The 21,712-nt window shown below is 48.2% G+C and overlaps 4 protein-coding genes across 7 annotated transcripts; 3 read left to right on the forward strand and 1 right to left on the reverse strand.

Annotated features, from left to right (window-relative positions):
- The first annotated feature begins 53 nt into the window (after positions 1-53).
- FVEG_04172 (Cullin 1) lies at positions 54-3,837 on the forward strand. Of its 2 annotated transcripts, XM_018891924.1 has the most exons (6): positions 54-114; positions 202-814; positions 862-948; positions 1,004-1,080; positions 1,134-3,025; positions 3,072-3,837. In XM_018891924.1, the coding sequence occupies exons 2-6, from the start codon at positions 747-749 to the stop codon at positions 3,258-3,260; spliced, it is 2,313 nt and encodes a 770-aa protein (XP_018748522.1). In that variant the 5' UTR covers positions 54-114; positions 202-746; the 3' UTR covers positions 3,261-3,837. The 2 variants fall into 2 exon arrangements, with proteins under 2 accessions (XP_018748522.1, XP_018748521.1); XM_018891923.1 differs by having other exon boundaries at positions 54-814.
- On the reverse strand, positions 3,682-6,931 carry FVEG_04171 (hypothetical protein). 2 transcript variants are annotated; one of them, XM_018891921.1, is made up of 4 exons: positions 6,008-6,931; positions 5,525-5,951; positions 5,258-5,470; positions 3,682-5,210 (listed from the first exon to the last, which is right to left on the reverse strand). In XM_018891921.1, exons 1-4 carry the CDS (start codon positions 6,271-6,273, stop codon positions 3,945-3,947), a joined length of 2,172 nt encoding a protein of 723 aa, XP_018748519.1. In that variant the 5' UTR covers positions 6,274-6,931; the 3' UTR covers positions 3,682-3,944. The 2 variants fall into 2 exon arrangements, with proteins under 2 accessions (XP_018748519.1, XP_018748520.1); XM_018891922.1 differs by having other exon boundaries at positions 5,525-6,931.
- A 4,308-nt stretch (positions 6,932-11,239) lies between these two features.
- On the forward strand, positions 11,240-14,731 carry FVEG_04170 (guanine nucleotide-binding protein alpha-3 subunit). The gene is made up of 6 exons (XM_018891920.1): positions 11,240-12,566; positions 12,632-12,977; positions 13,032-13,160; positions 13,215-13,344; positions 13,406-13,644; positions 13,698-14,731. Exons 1-6 carry the CDS (start codon positions 12,443-12,445, stop codon positions 13,795-13,797), a joined length of 1,068 nt encoding a protein of 355 aa, XP_018748518.1. The 5' UTR covers positions 11,240-12,442; the 3' UTR covers positions 13,798-14,731.
- Positions 14,732-16,755: 2,024 nt separating this feature from the next.
- Positions 16,756-21,116, forward strand: FVEG_04169 (starch phosphorylase). 2 transcript variants are annotated; one of them, XM_018891919.1, is made up of 8 exons: positions 16,756-17,380; positions 17,547-17,714; positions 17,871-18,191; positions 18,245-18,510; positions 18,562-19,071; positions 19,124-20,040; positions 20,092-20,164; positions 20,212-21,116. In XM_018891919.1, the coding sequence occupies exons 2-8, from the start codon at positions 17,552-17,554 to the stop codon at positions 20,617-20,619; spliced, it is 2,658 nt and encodes an 885-aa protein (XP_018748517.1). In that variant the 5' UTR covers positions 16,756-17,380; positions 17,547-17,551; the 3' UTR covers positions 20,620-21,116. The 2 variants fall into 2 exon arrangements, with proteins under 2 accessions (XP_018748517.1, XP_018748516.1); XM_018891918.1 differs by having other exon boundaries at positions 16,756-17,714.
- The last annotated feature ends 596 nt before the right edge of the window (positions 21,117-21,712 follow it).

Below are 21,712 nucleotides of genomic sequence, written 5' to 3' on the forward strand. Positions count from 1 at the left end.
TGTAGGTATGGCGCTTCAGGGTGAAGGCATATATATATTATCAAGGTATCCGTAGCTCTCTACCCATACTTCATGCTTCACCTGCAAGGTTTCCACAGTAGGTTAGTACCTAAGGTACTCCATCCCTGTTTATCGGAGACAACCCTGTCACCAGCCTAGGGCGGTATGTTGCGGCAGATCCCGACGCTAAGCCTTCTACAGCAAGTTGCTCCTCCTGTTGTGGCCTGGCCTTGCCTCAGCCAACGCCTTGTCATATTCAGTCCAGCTACTGCGGTCTGACATCGACTGCCTGATCCTCTCCCGTCCTGTGCATTTATTTGACTGTCAAGAATCACTTTATGGGTGTTTCACTTTCTTCTTTTCTCTCTCACTCATTCCCTCTGATGACTCATATGTCTAGGATGATTTAAGTTTATGGACTGCATTTTGCCTTGCCACAAAAAGCACAAAACTGACTTACCAACTACTTATTACTGTCCATCCGAAACCGACTCTAGGCTCGACCTTGCTCTCAGTCGTGCCTGAGTAGCTCAACACCAGCCGGGACAACATCCACTCGAGCGTCAAACCTCATCGTCGCGTCGCATAATTGCGCTTCGGTTACAGCTCTATACCTTTAGCTCCTTTTGCGCAAATCGACCTTTTGTCGACTCTGACGGCATCGCGTCGAACCCCTCGAGGCTGACCCCGCCTCCATCACCAACACCTCCGCTGAACCGCCATCCATCTTCACTTTCTAGTCCACCATGGCCGCTAAGATGGGTGCCCCGAGTCAAATGCCCCCTATACCTAACAGAGAGGATATTGGGGCAACGTGAGTAGCACTGTGCATGCATAGACTATAAAGACTGACTCGAATAGATGGACTTATCTACAAGCTGGTATCTCACGCGTTATGAACGATCTCGAGCAGGGCATCGACATGCAAATGTACATGGGTGTCTACACGTTAGTTACCTTTACCAAAATTCGTATACCAAAAGCGTCTACTGACTTGTCCCAGTGCTGTCCATAACTTTTGTACGTCCCAGAAAGCAGTTGGCATGACTGGTCCTGCTATGCACAGTAACCACAGAGGCGGTAAGCCATTCCTAGACACGTATTTACGGCCTGCCAAGCTAACTGCTCAATAGCACATCTGCTAGGGGAAGAGCTCTACAACAAGCTGATCGATTACCTGCATCATCATCTCGATAGCCTTGTGAATGAAAGCAAGGCCCACACCGACGAGGCGTTGCTCACTTTCTATATCAAAGAATGGGGTCGCTACACAGTTGCCGCCAAATATATCCACCATCTCTTCCGTTATCTCAATAGACATTGGGTCAAGCGAGAAATTGATGAAGGGAAGAAGAATATCTACGATGTCTACACCCTGCATCTTGTGCAATGGAGGAAGGAGCTATTCGAAAAGGTCAGTGACAAGGTTATGGATGCGGTGCTTAAGCTTGTGGAGAAGCAAAGGAACGGCGAGACCATCGAACACGGCCAAATCAAGCAAGTCGTGGATTCCTTTGTCTCCCTGGGACTGGATGAAGCAGACCCCTCCAAGTCAACACTTGATGTCTACCGCTATCATTTCGAGCGTCCTTTCCTCACTGCTACCAAAGAGTTTTACATGGCAGAGTCCAAGCAATTTGTTGCCGAGAACAGCGTCGTGGAATACATGAAGAAGGCAGAGGCTCGTCTGTCCGAGGAGGAGGAGCGCGTTCGCATGTACCTGCATCAAGACATCGCCATTCCTCTAAAGAAGACTTGTAATCAAGCTCTCATCGCCGATCACTCCAGTCTTCTTCGGGAAGAATTCCAGGTGCTTCTGGATAACGACCGCGAAGAGGATATGGCACGAATGTACAACCTTCTTTCGAGAATTCCCGATGGTCTCGAGCCGCTTAGAGCCCGTTTTGAAACACATGTGAGAAAGGCTGGACTCGCTGCTGTGCAGAAGGTCCAATCGTCAGAGGGTGACAAGCTCGAACCAAAGGTTTACGTCGACGCTCTGCTCGAAATTCACACCCAGTATCAGGGCCTTGTGAAGAGAGCTTTCAATGACGAGCCAGAGTTTACGCGTTCCCTTGACAACGCCTGCAGGGAGTTTGTCAATCGAAACGAAGTTTGCAAGGCTGGATCCAACAAATCGCCTGAACTTCTAGCGAAATACACTGACGTCCTGCTCAGAAAGAGCAGCACCAGTATTGAAGAGGCAGAATTGGAACGTACTTTGAGTCAGATCATGACAGTCTTTAAGTACATTGAGGACAAAGATGTCTTCCAGAAGTTCTATTCGCGGATGCTGGCCCGGCGTTTGGTGCATAGCAACTCCTCTTCAGATGACGCTGAGACTAGCATGATCAGCAAACTGAAAGAGGCATGCGGTTTCGAGTACACGAACAAACTTCAGCGTATGTTTCAAGATATGCAAATTTCTAAGGATTTGAATAAAGATTTCCGCGAGCATCTTGAAGGCGTCGAATACACCAAGGCTGTTGATTCAACTTTCTCAATTTTAGGAACTGGATTCTGGCCATTGACGGCACCAAGCACTGACTTTAACCCGCCCCCGGAGATTGCCGCTGAGATCGAGCGCTTTATTCGCTTCTACAAGCATAAGCATGACGGGCGTAAGCTCACATGGCTGTGGCATCTTTGCAAGGGCGAGATCAAAGCTGGCTATTGCAAGGCCAGCAAGACTCCGTACACCTTCCAGGTCTCAATTTACCAGATGGCCATTCTCCTCCTTTTCAATGAGAAGGACACTTACAGCTACGAGGATATGCTCAGCGCCACTCAACTGAGCAAGGAGGTTCTGGATCAGGCCCTCGCTGTTATTCTGAAGGCCAAGGTCCTCATTATGTCTGGCGCAGCGGGCGAGAAGCCAGGAACCGGTAAATCTTTCAAACTAAACTACGACTTCAAGAGCAAAAAGATCAGGGTAAACTTGAACCTCGGTGGTGTGAAGGAGGCCAAGCAGGAGGAGGCCGAGACAAACAAGACAATTGAGGAAGACCGAAAACTGGTCCTACAAGTATGTACATCTCTTTATTTATCAGGATTCATACTAACAATAACAGTCTGCCATCGTCCGAATCATGAAGGCTCGCAAGAAGATGAAGCACACCCAGCTCGTAAGCGAGACCATCAACCAAATCCGCTCGCGATTTGTTCCAAAGGTCGGCGACATCAAGAAATGCATTGAAATCCTACTAGACAAGGAGTATCTGGAGCGTTTGGAAGACGACGAGCTAGGCTACCTAGCTTAAACCTCTAGCTAAGTGGTATTGGTTCGAGGTCAAGTCGGAGAGCTTCACCCCAGCCTCCGCACTTCACGATTATCAAGTTCGATTTATTATGTATTTCCCGAGAGCATAAATATCCGGGCCTCTCGGCGGTTATGAGCGTCTCTACTTTCTCAATTCCTTCGGCGTGGTCAGAGAGTCTGACGGGCAGACATGATGAGAAATGCTTGGTAAACAATAGATGATCAGCAATTTTGAGCACGTGGCTACCTCTCCCTCGGCCCTCCCTAAGTTTCTCTCTACGTGTCCATTCACTTATTCATTCTCTGTGTTTTGGGTCTTGATGGTTTGGTACCTTGGGTGGGGAGAAAGTTGTTTGCAAAGGAAGAATCAGTTGGCTTGGGATCAGGGACTGGCTACAGGAAGGGCTCTGTAGAAATGGACTGCTGAAAGAAATAAAAACGTCTTAGCGGACAAGTTTTTAAAACCGTGCATGTAAAGAACTTATTTAAAGTGAAACGATTAGCCATTTCGATCTTTCTACACTGTAATATTGCATGGCTCGTTCAATATTAATTACAAACGATATCAAGATACAATGGGTGATATATATATGAAATGTGGCCAAAATCGCCCGCTTTGATGACCTTTATATCCATGAAGCGGCCGTCCATATCCCATGTTATGGGGGCTTTCCTTGTTAACTTATCATTCTTTAATCGTTACACCGTTCTCGTTGTGAGGAGGGCCTGCGCTTGGCAGTTTATCTTTCGAACCAATAACTCCCTCTGTCTGGAAGCCATCGTCTTTCTTTCTGGGCACTGGTGGACCTGGAAGAGGCTTGTTGATCCCCGAGGTTGGCCGGCTGCCTGACTCGCTCACTCCCGAGAGGATACTCTCGCTGAAGCTTGCTCCCCGCCCTGGTCGTGCAGTTGCATCATCGGAACTGCCACCTCGAGACACAGGAGCGCTGATCATCTGGTAGTCTTTGTCGATGGGGCTGCTTGAACTCGAGTCGTCCATTGACTTGTCAGCCTTAGAGGCTGGTTTGCGACCCCAGCCAGCACCCCATCCACTTGTTCGGCGCTTCTCACCAGCCCACGCTGCCCAGCTCCCGATGTAGGCACCGGCACGCGCACCAGCTGATTGTCCTTGCTGTCCGGCCTTTGAAGGGTCTTGTCCGGCCGGCTGACTCGAACCGTTCGGTGGTGATGCTGCGCGAGCTTCTTCAGCGCGACGCCGTTGTGCTTCACGCAAAGCCTCCATGTCGGCATACAGTTTATTAAGAACGAAAGATGCCTTTTCACGGCCCGCGGCAAGATTCCGACCGAGGACTTCTTTGCCCTGCGCAAAACGCTCGTCCAGATGCAATTCTTTTACTTGCTCTGCGATCCGACGCTGTACATCCTCAATATTCAAGCCTCCTGCACAAGGATGTCGAGGGTCAACAATGTCGAACAGGTGGGAATCAGTGTTTGCGTTCCACATGCGGTAGTTCTCGGTGCGTTTCCAAGCCTCTACCCACTCATATCCAAAGTCTGCGACAGGATCACCCTCAACCTCCGGAAGGATAGCCTTGGGGTTGTTTGGGTTCACGTTAAGATAGTTGTGGTATTTGACGGAGGAGATCAGAGCAAGAATGTACTCTTCGAACTGGAGCCTGATAAACTCCTCGCTCCCGACATACTTCAGCGTCTTCGGCCTGCTAGGGTTGGCTTCGTCCCATGTCTCGTTGATCTCGTGAGTTAAATAGTCTATCCACCTCCGGTCCGCAGCGGTGAGAGTCAAAGCGCTTCTAAGTGACGGAGAGTTGATAACAACTGAGTCCTCGTCCAGATTGATGAGAATATCACTATAGCGATCCTTCTGCTGCAAGAGAAGTGAGTTTGTACTGCCGACAATGTAGGACTTTGTGCCAAAGTCGGCGAGAATATCAAGTTGTTGCAGGGGGGTATAGGGTCCAAACAAGCTTCCCTATTTGCTATCAGTTTCTGTTCCGGTCAAGTTGTGACGAGACTTACCTTGCCAAATATCTGGAGTGGTAAGCCCATATAGCAGAGGAGGGAGTTGCGATCACTAGTTCGCAAACTGGTCGGCTTTGATAGACTCGTCTCGTAGCTATTCAGCTCTGGGTCTGCACTGTCCTGCAGGTTGCGAATGAGGCCGGGTATCAAGGACAAAAGAGAAAATTGCATCATGCACAACCTGTCACATCTCGACCCAAAGAAGAGCATCTGGAAATACCTGTCAGCAATCTTCGTCACGGTGGGGAAAACCAGCAGTGTTACCTTCGGTTGGAGGAGGCAACACTTCAACAAAACCAAAGTTTGCCATTTGTATTCGTGTATCAGCTCACGAAGACTCATGCCGAGATATTGGTCTCGATCTACCTGGTCATTGAGAATGCCTTTGGTTTTCTCATCTGCCAGGCTCTCCTGGAATCTGCGGAGAATCTCAACATCGGTAAACTCACGCTGCGCAAACCAAGCCTGCGTGACAATACTGAGACGCTCACGAAGCATGCCGAAGAATTGAGGGCTATCGGCAATGACCACAACAGCTTTCTGGACAGTGGATCGCGTAACATCGGCAGGGCGATTGATGAGCTGGGATGAATCAAGTTGTCGGGTGCACGAGATTCCAAATAGTGACGTAGCGGGTTTAGCCTCCGTCTCTGGGCGAAGCAGCGTGAAGTATGAGAAGTCCTCCTCGGATCTACACAGATTTCTCAGCACCATTCAGAAATGTCAAACCCGCAATAGACAACTCACGCGTGCGCCCCATCACTCAAGGCCATGAAAGGCAGCAAAGACCACCCATATTCAGCTGCAGGATCGCTCCCATCGTCTGCCCCGAACCAATTCTCGACTTCTGGGCCCCTTGCATGATGGAATCCGACAACAGTAACAAGTGGAATGAAATCGACTTTGGTAGACGACGCAGGGGAGGAGGGTAGAATGGGTGAAAGTATGGGCTTGAGGTCACCGTGAGACTCGGGGGCGCCAAGACCGGTGGGAGGAGATTCGTCGGAGCTCATTGCTTGGTCGTTTTTCTCTCGAGGTCATGCGCTAGAAGTCGGCCATGTAGATATCCAACAATATTATTCAAGAAAGGATATGTACGTATTTATAAGTTGCTTATATCAAGACGCTCGAGAAGCTGTTCGATCGACAGTTGCGAAGGCTCGGTGACGTGATAAGGGGGTTGCTTGACTCGAGCTGTAGTGCCAGGGATGGGGGCGAATTTGTTGAACGGTGGACGTCGAGGCGCCCGAATGGTAGCGAAGTTGGATGCTAATTCGAGGTTCGATGCTGCGGCCTTCAAAATATCGATATGTTTTGCCGAGATGTCCAGAGGTAAAACTTGTTATAGTGCGTAAGTATCAATGAAGGTTCAAGGTCGCATAACGATCATGGGTTCCCCTCGACAAATGCAGTATCCAAACAGGACTTCTTGACGAATGGGTACTAAGTTTCCAGATAAGATAAATGCCCGGTTAGTACCTTATTAGCCTCGCTTGTTTCGGACGGGCTGTCAATATGATGCACATCAATTCATGTTGGTATTGAGAAAAGACGAGATCAGGAAAATAGGAGGAAGGAAAGGTTGAAATAGGTAGACAATGCAGGATCAACAGCTAGCCTGGCAGATGGGTACTAACTACCTTATCACTGGAAGGTTTCCCAATGTCCAGGTACTCAGGTGCTAATAGAGAGGGGCAAGTCTAAATGAAAAATCACCAATTAAACATGCACGTCCCCTATAAGTCCGAGATCAATGCTATCAGAATGGTTGATGAATTATTAATTAGGCACATCTCCGCCTTTTGTAACCTAGGGTACTCGTCTTGTAAATAAAGGAAGCATGGACCGACGCCATTAAGGCATTTAGCTCTATCGTACTTGGCTGCATTCGTATCCATCTCGAAGCTTTTCTTCTGATGCATGAATGCCCTGGGCAAAGAATGACGTATGAATATTTCCAATACCTCATTCTCAAACGTCAGAAACACCTCCCACAGACCTCGATACTGGCTAAGCATAATCCTTTCTTCAGCTATAATTGGTCACTTGTATCCTTGTCCAATGAAGCAAGTCGACGTGTCTTGCATAATTTAGTTACTTGCCCAGTACCTACTAGCTTAGCGATATCGCCCCGGGCAATCTGAATGAATTAGCACAATGAGCCTCAGCTCCTGTCATCTGGCTCGGCCATCTTACAAGATGCTGTGGCTATGGTTTGGGCTGCCACTGGAGCTGTGTGAGAACGCCTGGTTGTTCAGAGCGGCGGTTCCAAACTACTGTGATGCCCAGGCAATTTATAATCAACGAGATCTCGGAAGAGGCTATAATGATCTTTGATCTATACGCACATTGAGTACCACATTAATGTGTCAAACTACCTATCTACCACTACCGACCTAAGGAAAGGTATCTTGCAAACTGTTTCCATTGCGTGGCCCCTAGTAGCCTCGAGGCCATGCTTAAAAGAAACTCTGATGATCTAATGCTTGGTCGCCAAATGTCAGTGTTAAGACTTCAGAGATCGAGAGAGTAAGAACCACTGCGACTAGAGTCCAGGTCTCTCACAGACATCGACAGCATTAACTGGGCCAATCGGCGTATTTCATGCCCTCACTCTGATAAATCTAAACGATTGAGATAGCTTCGACCAACGTCACGGTTCAACTGCCCCAACCTGATCGCACCCTAGGCATCTTAGCATGGGTCTCGAGGAAGTACAGTGACATGGGGTTGACCCTGAATAGGTATCTATGTTCCTAGGAAAATCATCAACTAAGGCGAAGAAAAAGGAACGTCCCATCACGGTGGGTTAACACCCTCTGGGAGGCTTCCGAAGTTGGAATTTGTGGCATGTGTGAGAATAGAAGGCTTTATAAATATAAGTCAAAACATCCAGTATCGGCGAGCCACCAGATCAGTGGACACAACCCCATACTAACTTCACTAAAAACTACAACCGACTATTCAATTCGGTAGTGGACGGATGAGGCGAAAAAACGTGTTGCTAGAATGGAGTGCCGTGCTGGATCCCATTCATACTTAGGCGATAAAGGGTTTCGGTTATTCCTCAAACTCGGTTGTTTTCAGGCTTCACAATACGGTGAATAGGTACTGTTATCGCCCACACTCATCCATTGGTTTGAAAAGACATATCTAGCAACAACAACTTAAGTGTAATTTGACTGGTCAAACAAATTACCAATATAGGTACTTATTACATGGCCTGGTGCCCTCCGTTCTTCATTAATACCACTGGACGCCGAATTGGCTCAACGACTGGGTTTTGGACCAGCAGCCTGGTGGAGAATTCATGATATTGTATATTGTCACGAAGCAGGAAAGCAACCAAGCACATGATGAGGCTTCCTCAAGATCAAGCAAGCAATTATATCCCAAAGTCTGACCGACTGGGCGGGGTGGTCAGTAGAGACACAGCCGAGTCATGCGTGGTTATAAGCTGCATATGGCATCGCTCTGCGCTAGGTAGACAGACATCACTACAGCTGATGTTTCATCCACGATTTTGAGTAGCACAGCTAAAGCAGGAAGGCGATGAGGAAAGTACAGTAGTATTGACTGGTGGTGAAGGTTCTCGACGCTGCAACGGCTAATCAGAGAGGCACGCGCCTCTTCGATTCCGAGCGACATCAAATACATGACAGGGAGGGCCCAGCCAAGGTGTATGTCAAATCAATAATATATCTTCCCAAGCTTCCATGATTCACTGAGTTTCATGGCTTATTTCGCTTGGTGCAACTTCAACATCCAACTCTCGAGGAAAATTTTAGAAACGGAGTATAATAAGATCAGGGTACTAATCTTTCTGTCAAACCAACTTTCAACGGTGCGTGGCCAAGGCGAGGCTTATTGGTGTGCCTCATATGGAAGCCTGGTACATCGGTGAGGGAGATAGGAAGGGTTTGGGGCGGCGGCGAGGGTTTCTGCAGGCAAACACCAAAGTAGCTTGGTACGAGAAGCAGAAAAGGAATATGCAATATTAATATGCAAACATGGGTTGCATTAGCCCTCCACTTTATCTCCAGGAATCCTAAAGGGACCCTTGTTGAATATTCTACTGACCCGGCTCCGTCTTTTGTTTTGCGGATGCTGTTTGTCTGGTCCCAGAAAACTGCAATTTCCCTCTGGCAAAATGATGGACGGAAAAAAGAGCGCGTGGCACGGTGCCATTGTCTAGAAGAATTATGAGGAATGCGTATAAACCCACCCAACTTGATTAGATCTCACGACGCTACGAGCAGCGCCCTCAACGAAGAGTCTTGGGACCCAGGTTGGGTGAGCCGTCATTTAGGTACCTAGCTAAGACAGCCCGGGAAATATGGGGAGGTGAGTCCCCTACAGGGGCCAGTAGAGGAACGTCAGGGGGTTAAGTATGTAAAGTCCTTCCGAGCCAGGCGGCCAGGCTATATAGAGGCCCGGAGCTGAGAAGGCTGGCATATACGGGCGGCAAGACTCTTTCCACCAGGTCCGCCGTCCCATCTTGATCTCGAACAGGATGTATTGTCGACATGCATCGAGTTTGCAGTTGTCGTCAAAGACTCGAGGCGTCGAGTCTTCATGGTATTTCTAATACATAAGGTCTTGTAGCCGCTATTTATTAGTGCTGGACAGGGCCTACCACAAGCTTTATGGCCAGAAGAGAACTCGCCAAGCCACCGCGAATGAAGTTTGAGACATTGGCCAATTAGATATGCTTTTGGCACGTTGATCAGTCCCCTATGGATTCTGTAGGAGCGTTAATCCATGGTAGACTTATCTTTGTTAGGAAGTAGATTGGTGATCAATACCGCAAGAGCCTGTGTCAAGCGCAATTTGAACCAGGATACGGACACAGCTGCAATATCCACCCTGAAAACAGTAGAGTACCTAGGTACAAGTAACGAGGGACGACATATTCACTTCACTTTGAGCGACTCTTATATCAATTGTGATGACATGAATGTTGAAATTTGATACTTCAAATCAGTCTTACATTGAGTTGGCCGTTCTTCTCAACAAGATTTGACCTAGTCGAGACTCCTGATCAAGTACCTAGTCGGTGGGATCATAAACTTGAACTGAACTATTATAGTGATATTTGCAAGGTGGCCGATGTCCTCAACAACGGGATGACAGCGACTCTTGCTCTACCATGCAACATGCCTCACGGCCTCGGAGGATCATTTATAAGGCATGGTCTGGAGCTTATCTTTTTGATAAACCAGAGCCAGAACCTCTACTAAAAGTCTCAAGAAGGTCCCGATAGTCTGATCAATGTTTGGGTCCTGTGCTAGCTAATAATATATACCAGCGGTGAACGTGTCAGATTCGTACCAAGTAAAGCCCACTGGCGACGACCACGGTGTTTTTGCCCGAGACTTGTATCGGTTCACACTGCTTTTGAAAGGCAAGTTAGAAAAATGCGGTCTTCCCACGGACCACCACTCTGAAAGGAAGAACAAGATGGAGATTTCCACATTGTCATGTAGATGTATTACAAGATCAGAGACTTGAAGCCAGACAAATTAGAAGCGGCGTCCCTTCAGCTCAACTCTTGATGTTGCTGAAGTCGTTGGCAGTCGGACGTCCCTTCTGTATCAGGACATCCCACTACGTACGTCAAACTTATTACCCAGTGTGTGTAGTCTGTGGAATTGTGTTGTGATGATGCTCTATGATACATGGAGGCTTGTGAGGTTATTGAAATGGATGGCAGTATCATCATGTGGGGATTTTTTTTCTATCTCGGCGGAGAATAGCGCTGAAGTGAACCCCTTGGTGCTTGCCAGCAGCTGAAATGTCTGTGGCAGTCCCTGCCTCCTGCTTGAATTGGATTGGATGTGGATGTGACGGTTGAATCGATTTCGCAAAGAAAGCAGGCGGTGGCACGGTCGGTACCGATTGAGAGGTACCTTCCATTACCTTACCTTACCTTACTTTCCCGTCCCTCTTGAATCCAATGTTTATTATGTACTCGACCATGCCTTATTCCGTAGGTGCTCAGCGCAATTTAACCCTGCACCAGCTCAATCCAGTTCAGTTCAGTTGACATCGCCTCTAACTTTGGCTTATGGCGTTCATCACCACGTTTCACTTCAGAGTCAAACACGACAAGGTTTCGCTATTTGGCATTACTTCCGCTTGCGCTACTCTGCCGAGATCGTTGCAAAACTCCCTAAAGCGACTCTTCCACAAACGGTCGAGTCTCTTTGTAACCAACGATATCCGGCTGTAGGCACTCTGGTTTGCGCCCCTCGCTCCCGTGAGAACATTGTTAGGAAGCTACTGGCTGCAGACGCCCCTTCAACCTGGACCATCCCATCAGCTTCAACCCCCCAAGCCCTCAAGGCTCAGAAGTACTACCTTAGTAGCTAGGCAAACTAGGCTCCCTTCAAAATCTCTCGTCTTCACTCGCCTGCTCACTGGCTCGCGTTGGCTCGTACACCCCTGTCTTCACTCCTTCTCCACAGTCGGCTCTCTCACCAATTGGCGCAGCCCTCCGCCGACTTTGTCTCGTCATCGTCGAGGTTCCTTAGTTGCCTTTGTACTCTTTAGTAGTCTCGCCCACGCGCCCTGGCTCCACGAAGCTGCCCCAGCACCATACAGTAGCTGGTTACGGCCGACAATCTGGAGCGACAAGGCCAGTCCATCCGTCTCTTCCATTCTCTTGTCTACCCACCGCCAAACATTCTCCTTCAAGCTCTCAGCCTCGACGCTGCTCAAGCATATCTCGCCCAGCTTCATCTTCCAGTACTATTCGGATTCGCTCGCCTGTTCCCTACAAGAAAACGCCTCGAGGACTCTTTTCTTGAGGGTTCGAGTCTTGTCCACGCATTCTCGCCCGTAACGATCCGATCTCCCCGACCTCTCCGTTCACCCTTGACGTGCCCGATTACCTTTTGCTTCACCCACTTCTTATCGCATTTATTCGCCAGTCTTCCTCGATCCTTCAATTCGAACCGAGCCAGCAGTCCGACGGTCCAGCTACAAAAGCCCTCACAATTGTCTACCTCCTCATTATCTCCACATTATACGACACCGCTTACTTTCGCAAACCGTTGCGACCGTCATGCACGTCTGGAGATAAGCAACATCATAAATACCGAAGTGAACTTGTGCTCAGCACTCCGATCACTTCATTTTAGCGAAGGGCCGTCTTTTCAAGCTATTTTGTGATCCGCCACAATGGGCGCATGCATGAGCTCGAGCAATGAGGAGGCGGATCAGAAGAAGAAGAGTCAGGCCATTGATAAAATTCTGGAGGAAGACTCGAAACGATTACGGAAAGAATGCAAGATTTTACTGCTAGGTAAGGGTGGCAAGGCGACAGGTGAAGCGCTGAACCCAAGCTCGGATAGTTAACAATTTTGGCAGGTTCTGGTGAGAGTGGCAAGTCGACGATTGTCAAACAGATGAAAATCATCCATCTTAAAGGATACTCGGAAGATGAGCTATTCAACTACCGGCCAACTGTCTTCAAAAATCTTGTGGAGTGCGCCAAGGCAGTTATTATGGCCATGCAACAATTCGACATCGAGCCTCAAAACGAAGAGAACAAGGCACATGCGGAGTTCCTATTAGAATACCAAGCCGAGTCTGGCCCTCAAGCGCAAATCGATCCGAAAGTGGGCGCGGCGGTACAAGCTCTGTGGAACGATCCAGCGAAAGATCTTCTCATGGAACATCAGACGGAGTTCTACCTCATGGATTCCGCCGAATAGTATGTTGGAACCCAACAACGAGTGCGGGTTGTTATTGACCTCCCTTGTTCTAGTTTCTTCCAGGAAGCGATGCGAATAGTATCATCAGACTATTTACCGAATGAAATGGATGTGCTCCGAGCGCGAACGAAGACAACAGGTATCTATGAAACGAGATTCCAAATGGGGCAACTAAGCATTCAGTAAGAACATACAACTTCCGCACCGGACACGGGGTTCTATTAACACTTGGGCAGTATGTTCGATGTTGGCGGTCAACGAAGTGAGAGAAAGAAGTGGATACACTGCTTCGAGAATGTCACATCAATCATCTTTTGTGTGGCTTTAAGCGAATATGATCAAGTCCTACTCGAGGAGAGCAGTCAGGTAGGCATGGCAATTGCAATAGTGGTTGGTGTCAGAGAATGTCTTCTAACATCAGCATTAGAACCGGATGATGGAGAGTTTACTCCTTTTTGACTCGGTGGTCAACTCACGGTGGTTCATGCGTACTAGCATCATACTGTTCCTCAACAAGGTTGACATTTTCAAACAAAAGCTGAGCAGGTCTCCGCTAGGCAACTACTTTCCCGATTACTCGGGTGGTAACGATGTCAATAAAGCAGCCAAGTATCTACTCTGGCGATTCAACCAGGTCAATCGGGCACATCTAAACCTGTATCCCCAGTAAGTTTTGTTAGTGTCGACAATGACCTCTACAGGTTTCTAACATAACATAGCTTGACGCAAGCGACAGATACGTCAAACATTCGACTCGTTTTCGCAGCAGTCAAAGAGACTATCTTGAATAACGCACTTAAGGACTCGGGCATTCTTTGATAGCGAATCACTGCTCATTTGATTTTACAACTACGATGTTAAGGGCACGGAACTGTTGGCTGGCGTCGAGAGCATTTTTTGGAGTTTCGGACACTGGGCTCAGGACGACATCGATTTTATACGATCCTTGGTTTATTGTTTATTTATTTTGTTCACTCGACACCCATATGAGCATTTCTCGGGCATGGTCTCCACGGCTACGAACGAGCATTTCTCTTGTCAGTCCCTTCGCCGGCTCACGATACCTGGCTATGCACTTGATTATCTGCAGCTCAAGACAAACCCCTTCCGAAAAGAGTTCAATCGAAGAGTCAATCGACATGGAGTTGGATTTGCGGTTTATATATCTTGGTCTGGCATATATTTTGCTTTATCGAGTTTTGGGCGACTAGACCTTGCAGGAGGTCAGAGTTCCGGTTAGGCCTTGCTCAATTGGTATTTGAAGCATTGTATGACACGGAAATGAAGTGATTCACAATGCGGTCCGGTTTGCTGTCTTGAAGCTGCTTAGCGAAGCAGTGTGGTCACTTTGGATTGAACAGAAATCCTGGAGTGCGGGATAGGTGGGGATATTACGCTACTAGCATTCCCATGGCTTCTGTCGGGCCCAAAGATGCGGGAGAGAACAGGCGTATGGCTTCCCTTTCCAGGGAGATTGGTGTTTAAGGAGCTGACTGGGAACATCAATGAAAGCCGGATTCATCGTCTGGCATGCTAATGGTTTGCTTATCTTCTCCCGGTACATATGTAGTTCTCGACTCGAACGAGGCGAATTGACGATATTTATATCATGGAATCGCCTTTGATGGGCTCCATTTAGATGTTATATATAATGGTCGTGAAGTGAAAGATGAATTTTGTTCTAGTGAGATAGCTTGCTTACCTGGGTACACTAGGACAGTAATAAATTATTGGTATGAGGATAGTCGCTTGGCGTAAATGACCCAATTTACTTACGCTCTGCGAAACATGATATTATGGTTCTATGGAGGACGTAAACTTTACTGGGAAAGGGGTGAGGTTTTATGACGGGGCTTACCCAAGAACCCAATATCATCAACATACGATGTTCCTGGAGCTATGTGCCATGTACTGACTGGTCTGGATGTGGATTGGAGCTTGGACCCATGAGCAACCGACAAACTACTAAGAGTAGACTAGTGGGCAGGGGCCTACGCTCATGAATTACTATGTATATCCATCATGACTGTGTCCAGTTAAGGAGGTAATGTGTTGAAGCTCAGCATCATAAGTATTTGTGTCCGAACAAGGGGCAGTTCTTAACTATCAAATTTGGTTTTATGAGGTTCAGTCATGTTGTACAACCATCAGCCTGGGGCTCTCATCAGCAATTTCAACATCATGGGGGTCGAGCACGCATGGTAGTATGTGCGTCCATGTGGTAACAGAGCTTGTTCTCTACGCAGCTCCTTCTCAACGCTCTCAGGCTGTGCCATTCGACAGGACCATTATCGGTGCTACCGACTTCGTGGCAAGCGGCGGTTACATATACCAAAGATTCTGTGCTCGATATAGTCCTCGAACAAACAATGGGTCTCGTCAGACCAGGCATCTTCCATTGTCAACGCCTGGCCCTCGTCTACCCTGTATCAATGGTCTGGTTTTGGAGAGCGTCTACGGACGCAATGTTTTGCCATGAAAGGCTGTAAGCTGCAACATCCAGCATGTCTGTCAAGATAGCAAGCTGGCTACTTGTTAAGTCTGATATTCGAGCTCCTCCATGTCACATGTAGCTCTGCTGGGCTCGGTGACACCGCGTGGTGACGAACAAGGTTGTGTATTTAGTAAGAGGTCTTAGCTTACGGAGTAGGTCGAGACCGAATATCGCTGAACCCAGACAGCTGAGCTCATGCTGAAAAAGGGCTACTGCTGGGTAACAAACACACCGGACGTCACGGCCCCGCAATCCGTTGAGAGAAAAGCTCACGCTAAGTCTGAAGCGAGGCTTCATTGATTCTTGTGTGCGTACCTGTGTGGGTGGGACTGTCTTGGAGTATGCACTGTCAGCAAATAAGTTGCTTGACAATGAATGGGGTTCAAGGCAAAGGTACTAGGAGCTGGCATGAGGGAGAGGGGGAGGACATTTATCGGGCTCTTTCTATAGGAGGCTTGACTGCCTCAGGTTAGTTCGCCTAGAGAGGTTGGAGGGGCAATGGATTCAAACGAAGGCATCAGGGGTTCACATGTCTCGAGGCGTTACCTACATAGGAACGTAGGTACCGTACCTTATATTCATAGAGGTATTCGAATGATGGAAGGCACCTCTCTCAAGCAGTAGCATATCATGACTGTCCATGCTGTGCATTAGTCATGCTGCGAGAATATCAAGCTTATGACGATTCGCTGTCTTTAATACTATTCTTGATAGGTATGTCTAGTTGGATCGCATCGCATCGCATGTTCTACGAGAGTACTCCGTAGGTGTGTGTCGTATGTCGTCATGTCGCAGAACGGTTGCTGCGGGGGAGGGGAACCATGCCGCCAGTTGGTGATGGTATGTGACCTCGCAGAAGGAGGAAAGAAAACTTTACGATCCTTATCCTAAATAGCAAAAAGACTTAGGTAAACTACCCTAAACTTAGGATACTAGTTAATGAACTTATTTTGGCATCTTCTTTAAAGGTCTCAAGTTTTCTTGCTCCCAGAGGCCTAGTCATTGCGGGAGAGCAAGCAAGAGGACGGCATTGGCCAGCAAGTGGAGCGAAAGAGACGAGATGCAACGCAGTATAGGTGGGAGCTCTAGGTGATGCTACATTCAACAAGCAAGACAAAACAAGATCACACGCTAAGTAGGCAAGTAGGTAATAAGTACTAGGTAACCTTACCTTACCGTCCAATATGAAGTACTTTAGGTACTAACAGGTAGGTTGAATGGATCCGCTCATGGTGGAGGAGTCTTGACGGGAGGCTCTTACCTAGGTACTCCATAGAGACTGACTATAAGCTCCCTGCAGCTCCCCTCATCAGCTCATACCTTACCTTAACTCTTGAGCTACTTTCTCCCCTCTCTTCCTCTTTTCTTTTCCAACCTCTCTCACAGTCCATCCTCTACTGACACCTCTGAATCTTCTCTTCGTAGCATCTGTTCGTCAATTGGCATAAAACTAACCATATTACCTTCTCTCATCTTTACCTCGACTCGTTTCATCCCTGTCATTCTTCTCCTCAAATCTTCTTTGCCCACTCCACCAAGCTCCCCTGTTCCCCAAGCTCCCGCCTTCTCCGGATCCCCATCAACTAAGCAGACAGCCGCTCTATACGACTGAACACGCACAAGTTCTCAGTCCACAACAAACTCTATAGAGGGATTCAACAGCTCAGATTCGACATAACCTCCGTTCGCATATATTTTTACCTTGCCTACCTGGATCAGATCCCTGCACTTATTGGGATTCTGAGCCGCTACGATAAAAGCAGGGCACGCAAGAAACTACTGCAGCTTTACCTTGCACCTTCAACCCCGCTCCCCACCCAAAGCTGTGGCACACCTCGCGTCGTTAGCCAGTCGTGTTATCTAACGTCGAGAACTCGTTAAGTGGCATCAGTAAACCTTGTTGTTGATGTAGGTGATCTGATCTGATTCTCGCTTCACAAAAGGACAAGGGGTCTATCAATAGTGGTTGAGTATTTAACTGTTATGCCCCAGCACCGAAAGGCCTTATCTCTCTTCTCTCGTCCCTCAATTTCCTTCCCAGCTCTCACCACTCGACTAACTAGCCTGTGGATAGAAGCGATGGCGTCTGAACAGCAACGTTTGCCCACCCGTGAGAGGCGCCCCTCCACCTCCGCCCCGATTGTAGACATTCAGGGTGCAGTCGGCCCCGCAGGCATCTCCCGCCCAAAACACACCCGAACTGCCACTGGTTTCGGTCCCAGTGAGATCAAGAGCTTTGAAGGTATGTTGTCTATGCATTCAATCTGCAGTTCGTTCCGAATTGAATTGGTTTTCTCTGAGCTATTTCTGGAACGTTAAGATTCTTTGCTTAATGCATTTCCCCTATCGAACTATTGTAAACGATCTGCTTGCGAATGTTGACTTACACCACCAACAGCCTCGATTCCCGAACCTCAGCGTGAAGCATGGAAGCGCAACCAGTCTAGTGGCTTTACTGGCAAAGACGGCTTCGAGAAAGAGGTTGTCCGCCACGTCGAGACCACTCTTGCCCGCTCTGTCTTCAACTGCGATGAACATGCTGCCTACTCTGCTACCAGTCTGGCTTTCCGTGATCGCCTGATCCTTGATTGGAACAGAACTCAACAGAGACAGACTTATCGCGACTCCAAGCGCGTGTACTACTTCAGTCTCGAGTTCTTGATGGGCCGTGCTCTTGACAATGCTATGCTCAACGTGGGTCAGAAGGATACTGCAAAGGGTAGGTGGATTCAGTTTTGTATTCATTGATTCTTTGCTAACTTGAGCTGTTAGCCGGTCTTGCTGAGCTTGGCTTCCGAATCGAGGACATCATCACACAAGAGAATGATGCTGCGCTGGGTAACGGCGGTCTTGGCCGACTCGCAGCCTGTTTCCTCGACAGTCTGGCCTCCCTCAACTACCCCGCTTGGGGTTACGGTCTCCGATATCGATATGGCATTTTCAAGCAGGAAATTGTCGACGGATACCAAGTCGAGGTGCCTGATTACTGGCTTGACTTCAACCCCTGGGAGTTCCCACGACACGACGTGACTGTTGATGTAAGCCATTGAAAACTTGATTGAAAGTCAAGCACAGCTAATATAATACAGATTCAATTCTTTGGAAATGTTAGAAAGACCACTGATGAGAATGGCAAGTCCGTTGCTCTTTGGGAGGGTGGTGAGATCGTTCAGGCCGTTGCCTACGATGTTCCCATCCCCGGCTACGACACACCCACAACAAACAATTTGAGACTGTGGTCCAGCAAAGCTTCTGGAGGAGAGTTTGACTTCCAGAAGTTCAACAATGGTGATTACGAGAGTTCAGTTGCCGATCAACAACGAGCTGAGACCATCAGCGCTGTTTTGTACCCCAACGACAATTTGGAGCGTGGAAAAGAACTTCGGCTGAAGCAGCAGTACTTTTGGGTTGCTGCCTCGTTGTACGATATCGTTCGCCGTTTCAAAAAGTCTAACCGCCCTTGGAAGGAGTTTCCCGATCAGGTGGCTATCCAGCTCAACGATACCCACCCTACATTGGCCATCGTGGAGTTGCAGCGAATTCTCATTGACATTGAGCACCTTGAATGGGACCTGGCATGGGAAATTGTCGTGAACACCGTGAGTTGACCCACCTCCTTGTACCTTCATCATCTAATCTAATTGTTACCAGTTTGGCTACACCAATCATACTGTGCTGCCCGAAGCCCTGGAGAAATGGCCTGTTGGTCTGATCCAGCACCTTCTACCTCGACACTTGCAGATTATTTACGATATCAATCTGTTCTTCCTCCAGAAGGTCGAGAAGGCATTCCCCAATGATCGAGATATCTTGAGAAGAGTGTCCATCATCGAGGAATCTCAAACAAAGATGGTACGCATGGCGTACCTGGCTATTGTTGGATCACACAAAGTCAACGGTGTTGCTGAATTGCACTCGGATCTCATCAAAACCACTATCTTCAAGGATTTTGTCGAGATCTACGGCCCTGACAAGTTTACCAACGTGACCAACGGCATCACCCCTCGCCGCTGGCTCCACCAGGCCAACCCTCGCCTTTCGGAGCTCATTGCTTCTAAGGTTGGGGGTAATGGCTTCCTCAAAGACCTCACCACTCTAAATCAGCTCGAGAAGTATGCTGATGACAAGGAATTCCGTAAGGAATGGTCCGAGATCAAGTATGCCAACAAAGTCCGACTCGCTAAGCTCATTAAGTCGGCCGTGGGTGTCACTGTGAACCCTGCGGCATTGTTTGATGTTCAAGTCAAGAGAATCCACGAGTACAAGCGACAGCAGCTCAATATCTTCGGCGTCATTCATAGATATCTCCACCTCAAGTCACTGTCCCCTGAGGAGCGTAAGAAGGTCGTTCCACGTGTCTCCATCTTTGGAGGCAAGGCCGCCCCCGGCTACTGGATGGCGAAGCAGATTATTCATCTGGTCAACGCTGTTGGCTCTGTGGTGAATAATGACGAGGACATTGGAGATCTCCTCAAGGTTATCTTCTTGCCTGACTACAACGTCAGCAAAGCTGAGATTATCACCCCTGCATCGGACCTTAGCGAGCACATTTCTACTGCAGGCACCGAGTAAGTCAATAAACACCAAAGAATTGGTACCTTAGCTAACATGTGTCACAGGGCATCTGGTACCAGCAACATGAAATTTGTTCTGAATGGTGGTCTCATCATCGGCACTTGCGATGGTGCCAATGTAAGTAAATGAAAAATGCATATGATTCCACAGCTGATCAAGAATAGATCGAAATTACTCGCGAGATTGGCGAGAACAACATCTTCTTGTTTGGCAATCTCGCTGAAGATGTCGAAGATCTCCGACACAGTCACCAGTACGGCTCTCATGAGATTGACCCTGACTTGCAGAAAGTGTTTACCGAGATTGAGAAGGGCACCTTTGGCTCGGTCCATGACTTTAGCGCCCTGGTCGCCGCTGTCCGTGATCACGGTGACTACTACTTGGTGTCTGACGACTTTCACAGCTACAACGAGACTCACAAGCTGGTGGATGAGGCGTATCAGAACCAGGAGGAATGGATCAAGAAGTCAATTACCTCTGTTTCTCGCATGGGATTTTTCAGCAGCGACCGCTGCATTGACGAGTATGCTGAGAGCATCTGGAACGCAGAGCCTCTTGTCGTCCATGATTAGATCGCGCAGAACTAGTTTATCATAGAAGCAGACAAGGCCATGTGGATAGATTCACATGAGACGTGGGGTAAGACACTCACGACGGAACGAGAGACAAGAGAAGGAATTGGGCAGACTGGTGACATATGATTGGCGGTGAAGAATGAATTCGACCTGCGAGACCATGACAAGAGTGGATAATGGATAGGCACTCCCCTTGATAACGAAACGCGCATGGCATATATTACTCCTCTAATCCTTGCCTTGAATGTGATTGCATCCTCTATAGACTTGTGTTGTTATTATGCGTGCTGGTTCTCCTAATATGTTGTTGGACCCGCTTAAGGAAGTCTATATCGGTAACGCGGATCGGTGAGGAGGCCTACATAAGGCTGAAGGTCGACGCTACGTTTCCAGGCAATGATTCGCCGCACATAATGGAAGTATACAAGGCGCCTTGACCCATGTCCCTGTGGGGTTCTAGAGAGACTGAGGAATCGATGCGAGGAATTTGTGGGGTAGTTAGGCAAGATATCTTAGATGATCTCTCAACCTTGCCCGGTTGCATACCTTATCCAATGCGAGCACTAGTCAAAGAAACCATGCTCACTCCCTGACCAAACGGAATAGCACTGCACCTACTGTATAGCCATGTAGAAAGATACAGCACATGTACATATAACTATGTCAAACGTAGGTTCAGGCAAACGGTGGTACCCTGAACTGGAATCGTGGGAGATGATGATGCCGACTAGACGAATTAGTAGCGGAACCCGAGTCCAGGCGGGTGATTGGTACCAAGCGATCGAATCGCTGCACTTAGCTGGACTGTAAAGATTCGGTACCAAATTTTTGGAATAGCCGGGGCGGGTATTCCCTTGCTCGGTTGTTTCTATGTGCTAAGATCCGCATCACAGGGCGGAAAAAATGCGCTGTAGAGAGTTTAACTCGGCCCTGGACGCCGATCAAAAGATCTGGACCGAAGTGGCATGGCCGATCTGGGATGGCAAGAGGGTTGGTTCTGCTGGGTTAGGGGAGGATAGAATTTAGATCTTAGATGGGATCGGATAGAAGATGAAAGTGTGGATGGCATTGAGATTAGGAGAGGATCGAC

Source organism: Fusarium verticillioides, chromosome 2, assembly GCF_000149555.1.
Source record: "Fusarium verticillioides 7600 chromosome 2, whole genome shotgun sequence".
Lineage (NCBI taxonomy): Eukaryota > Fungi > Ascomycota > Sordariomycetes > Hypocreales > Nectriaceae > Fusarium > Fusarium verticillioides.

Bases quoted from the DNA above. Each gene is read 5' to 3' on its own strand.
- FVEG_04172 (XM_018891923.1), top strand. From the start codon at position 747: ATGGCCGCTAAGATGGGTGCCCCGAGTCAAATGCCCCCTATACCTAAC. The intron at 1,081-1,133 runs GTAAGCCATTCC...ACTGCTCAATAG, and splicing joins GCACAGTAACCACAGAGGCG to CACATCTGCTAGGGGAAGAG. The intron at 3,026-3,071 runs GTATGTACATCT...TAACAATAACAG, and splicing joins ACCGAAAACTGGTCCTACAA to TCTGCCATCGTCCGAATCAT.
- FVEG_04171 (XM_018891921.1), bottom strand. From the start codon at position 6,273: ATGAGCTCCGACGAATCTCCTCCCACCGGTCTTGGCGCCCCCGAGTCT. The intron at 5,471-5,524 runs GTAACACTGCTG...AGGTATTTCCAG, and splicing joins GTTGCCTCCTCCAACCGAAG to ATGCTCTTCTTTGGGTCGAG. The intron at 5,211-5,257 runs GTAAGTCTCGTC...GATAGCAAATAG, and splicing joins CACTCCAGATATTTGGCAAG to GGAAGCTTGTTTGGACCCTA.
- FVEG_04170 (XM_018891920.1), top strand. From the start codon at position 12,443: ATGGGCGCATGCATGAGCTCGAGCAATGAGGAGGCGGATCAGAAGAAG. The intron at 12,978-13,031 runs GTATGTTGGAAC...CCCTTGTTCTAG, and splicing joins CTCATGGATTCCGCCGAATA to TTTCTTCCAGGAAGCGATGC. The intron at 13,345-13,405 runs GTAGGCATGGCA...CATCAGCATTAG, and splicing joins TACTCGAGGAGAGCAGTCAG to AACCGGATGATGGAGAGTTT.
- FVEG_04169 (XM_018891918.1), top strand. From the start codon at position 17,456: ATGCCCCAGCACCGAAAGGCCTTATCTCTCTTCTCTCGTCCCTCAATT. The intron at 18,192-18,244 runs GTAGGTGGATTC...TTGAGCTGTTAG, and splicing joins TCAGAAGGATACTGCAAAGG to CCGGTCTTGCTGAGCTTGGC. The intron at 20,041-20,091 runs GTAAGTCAATAA...CATGTGTCACAG, and splicing joins ATTTCTACTGCAGGCACCGA to GGCATCTGGTACCAGCAACA.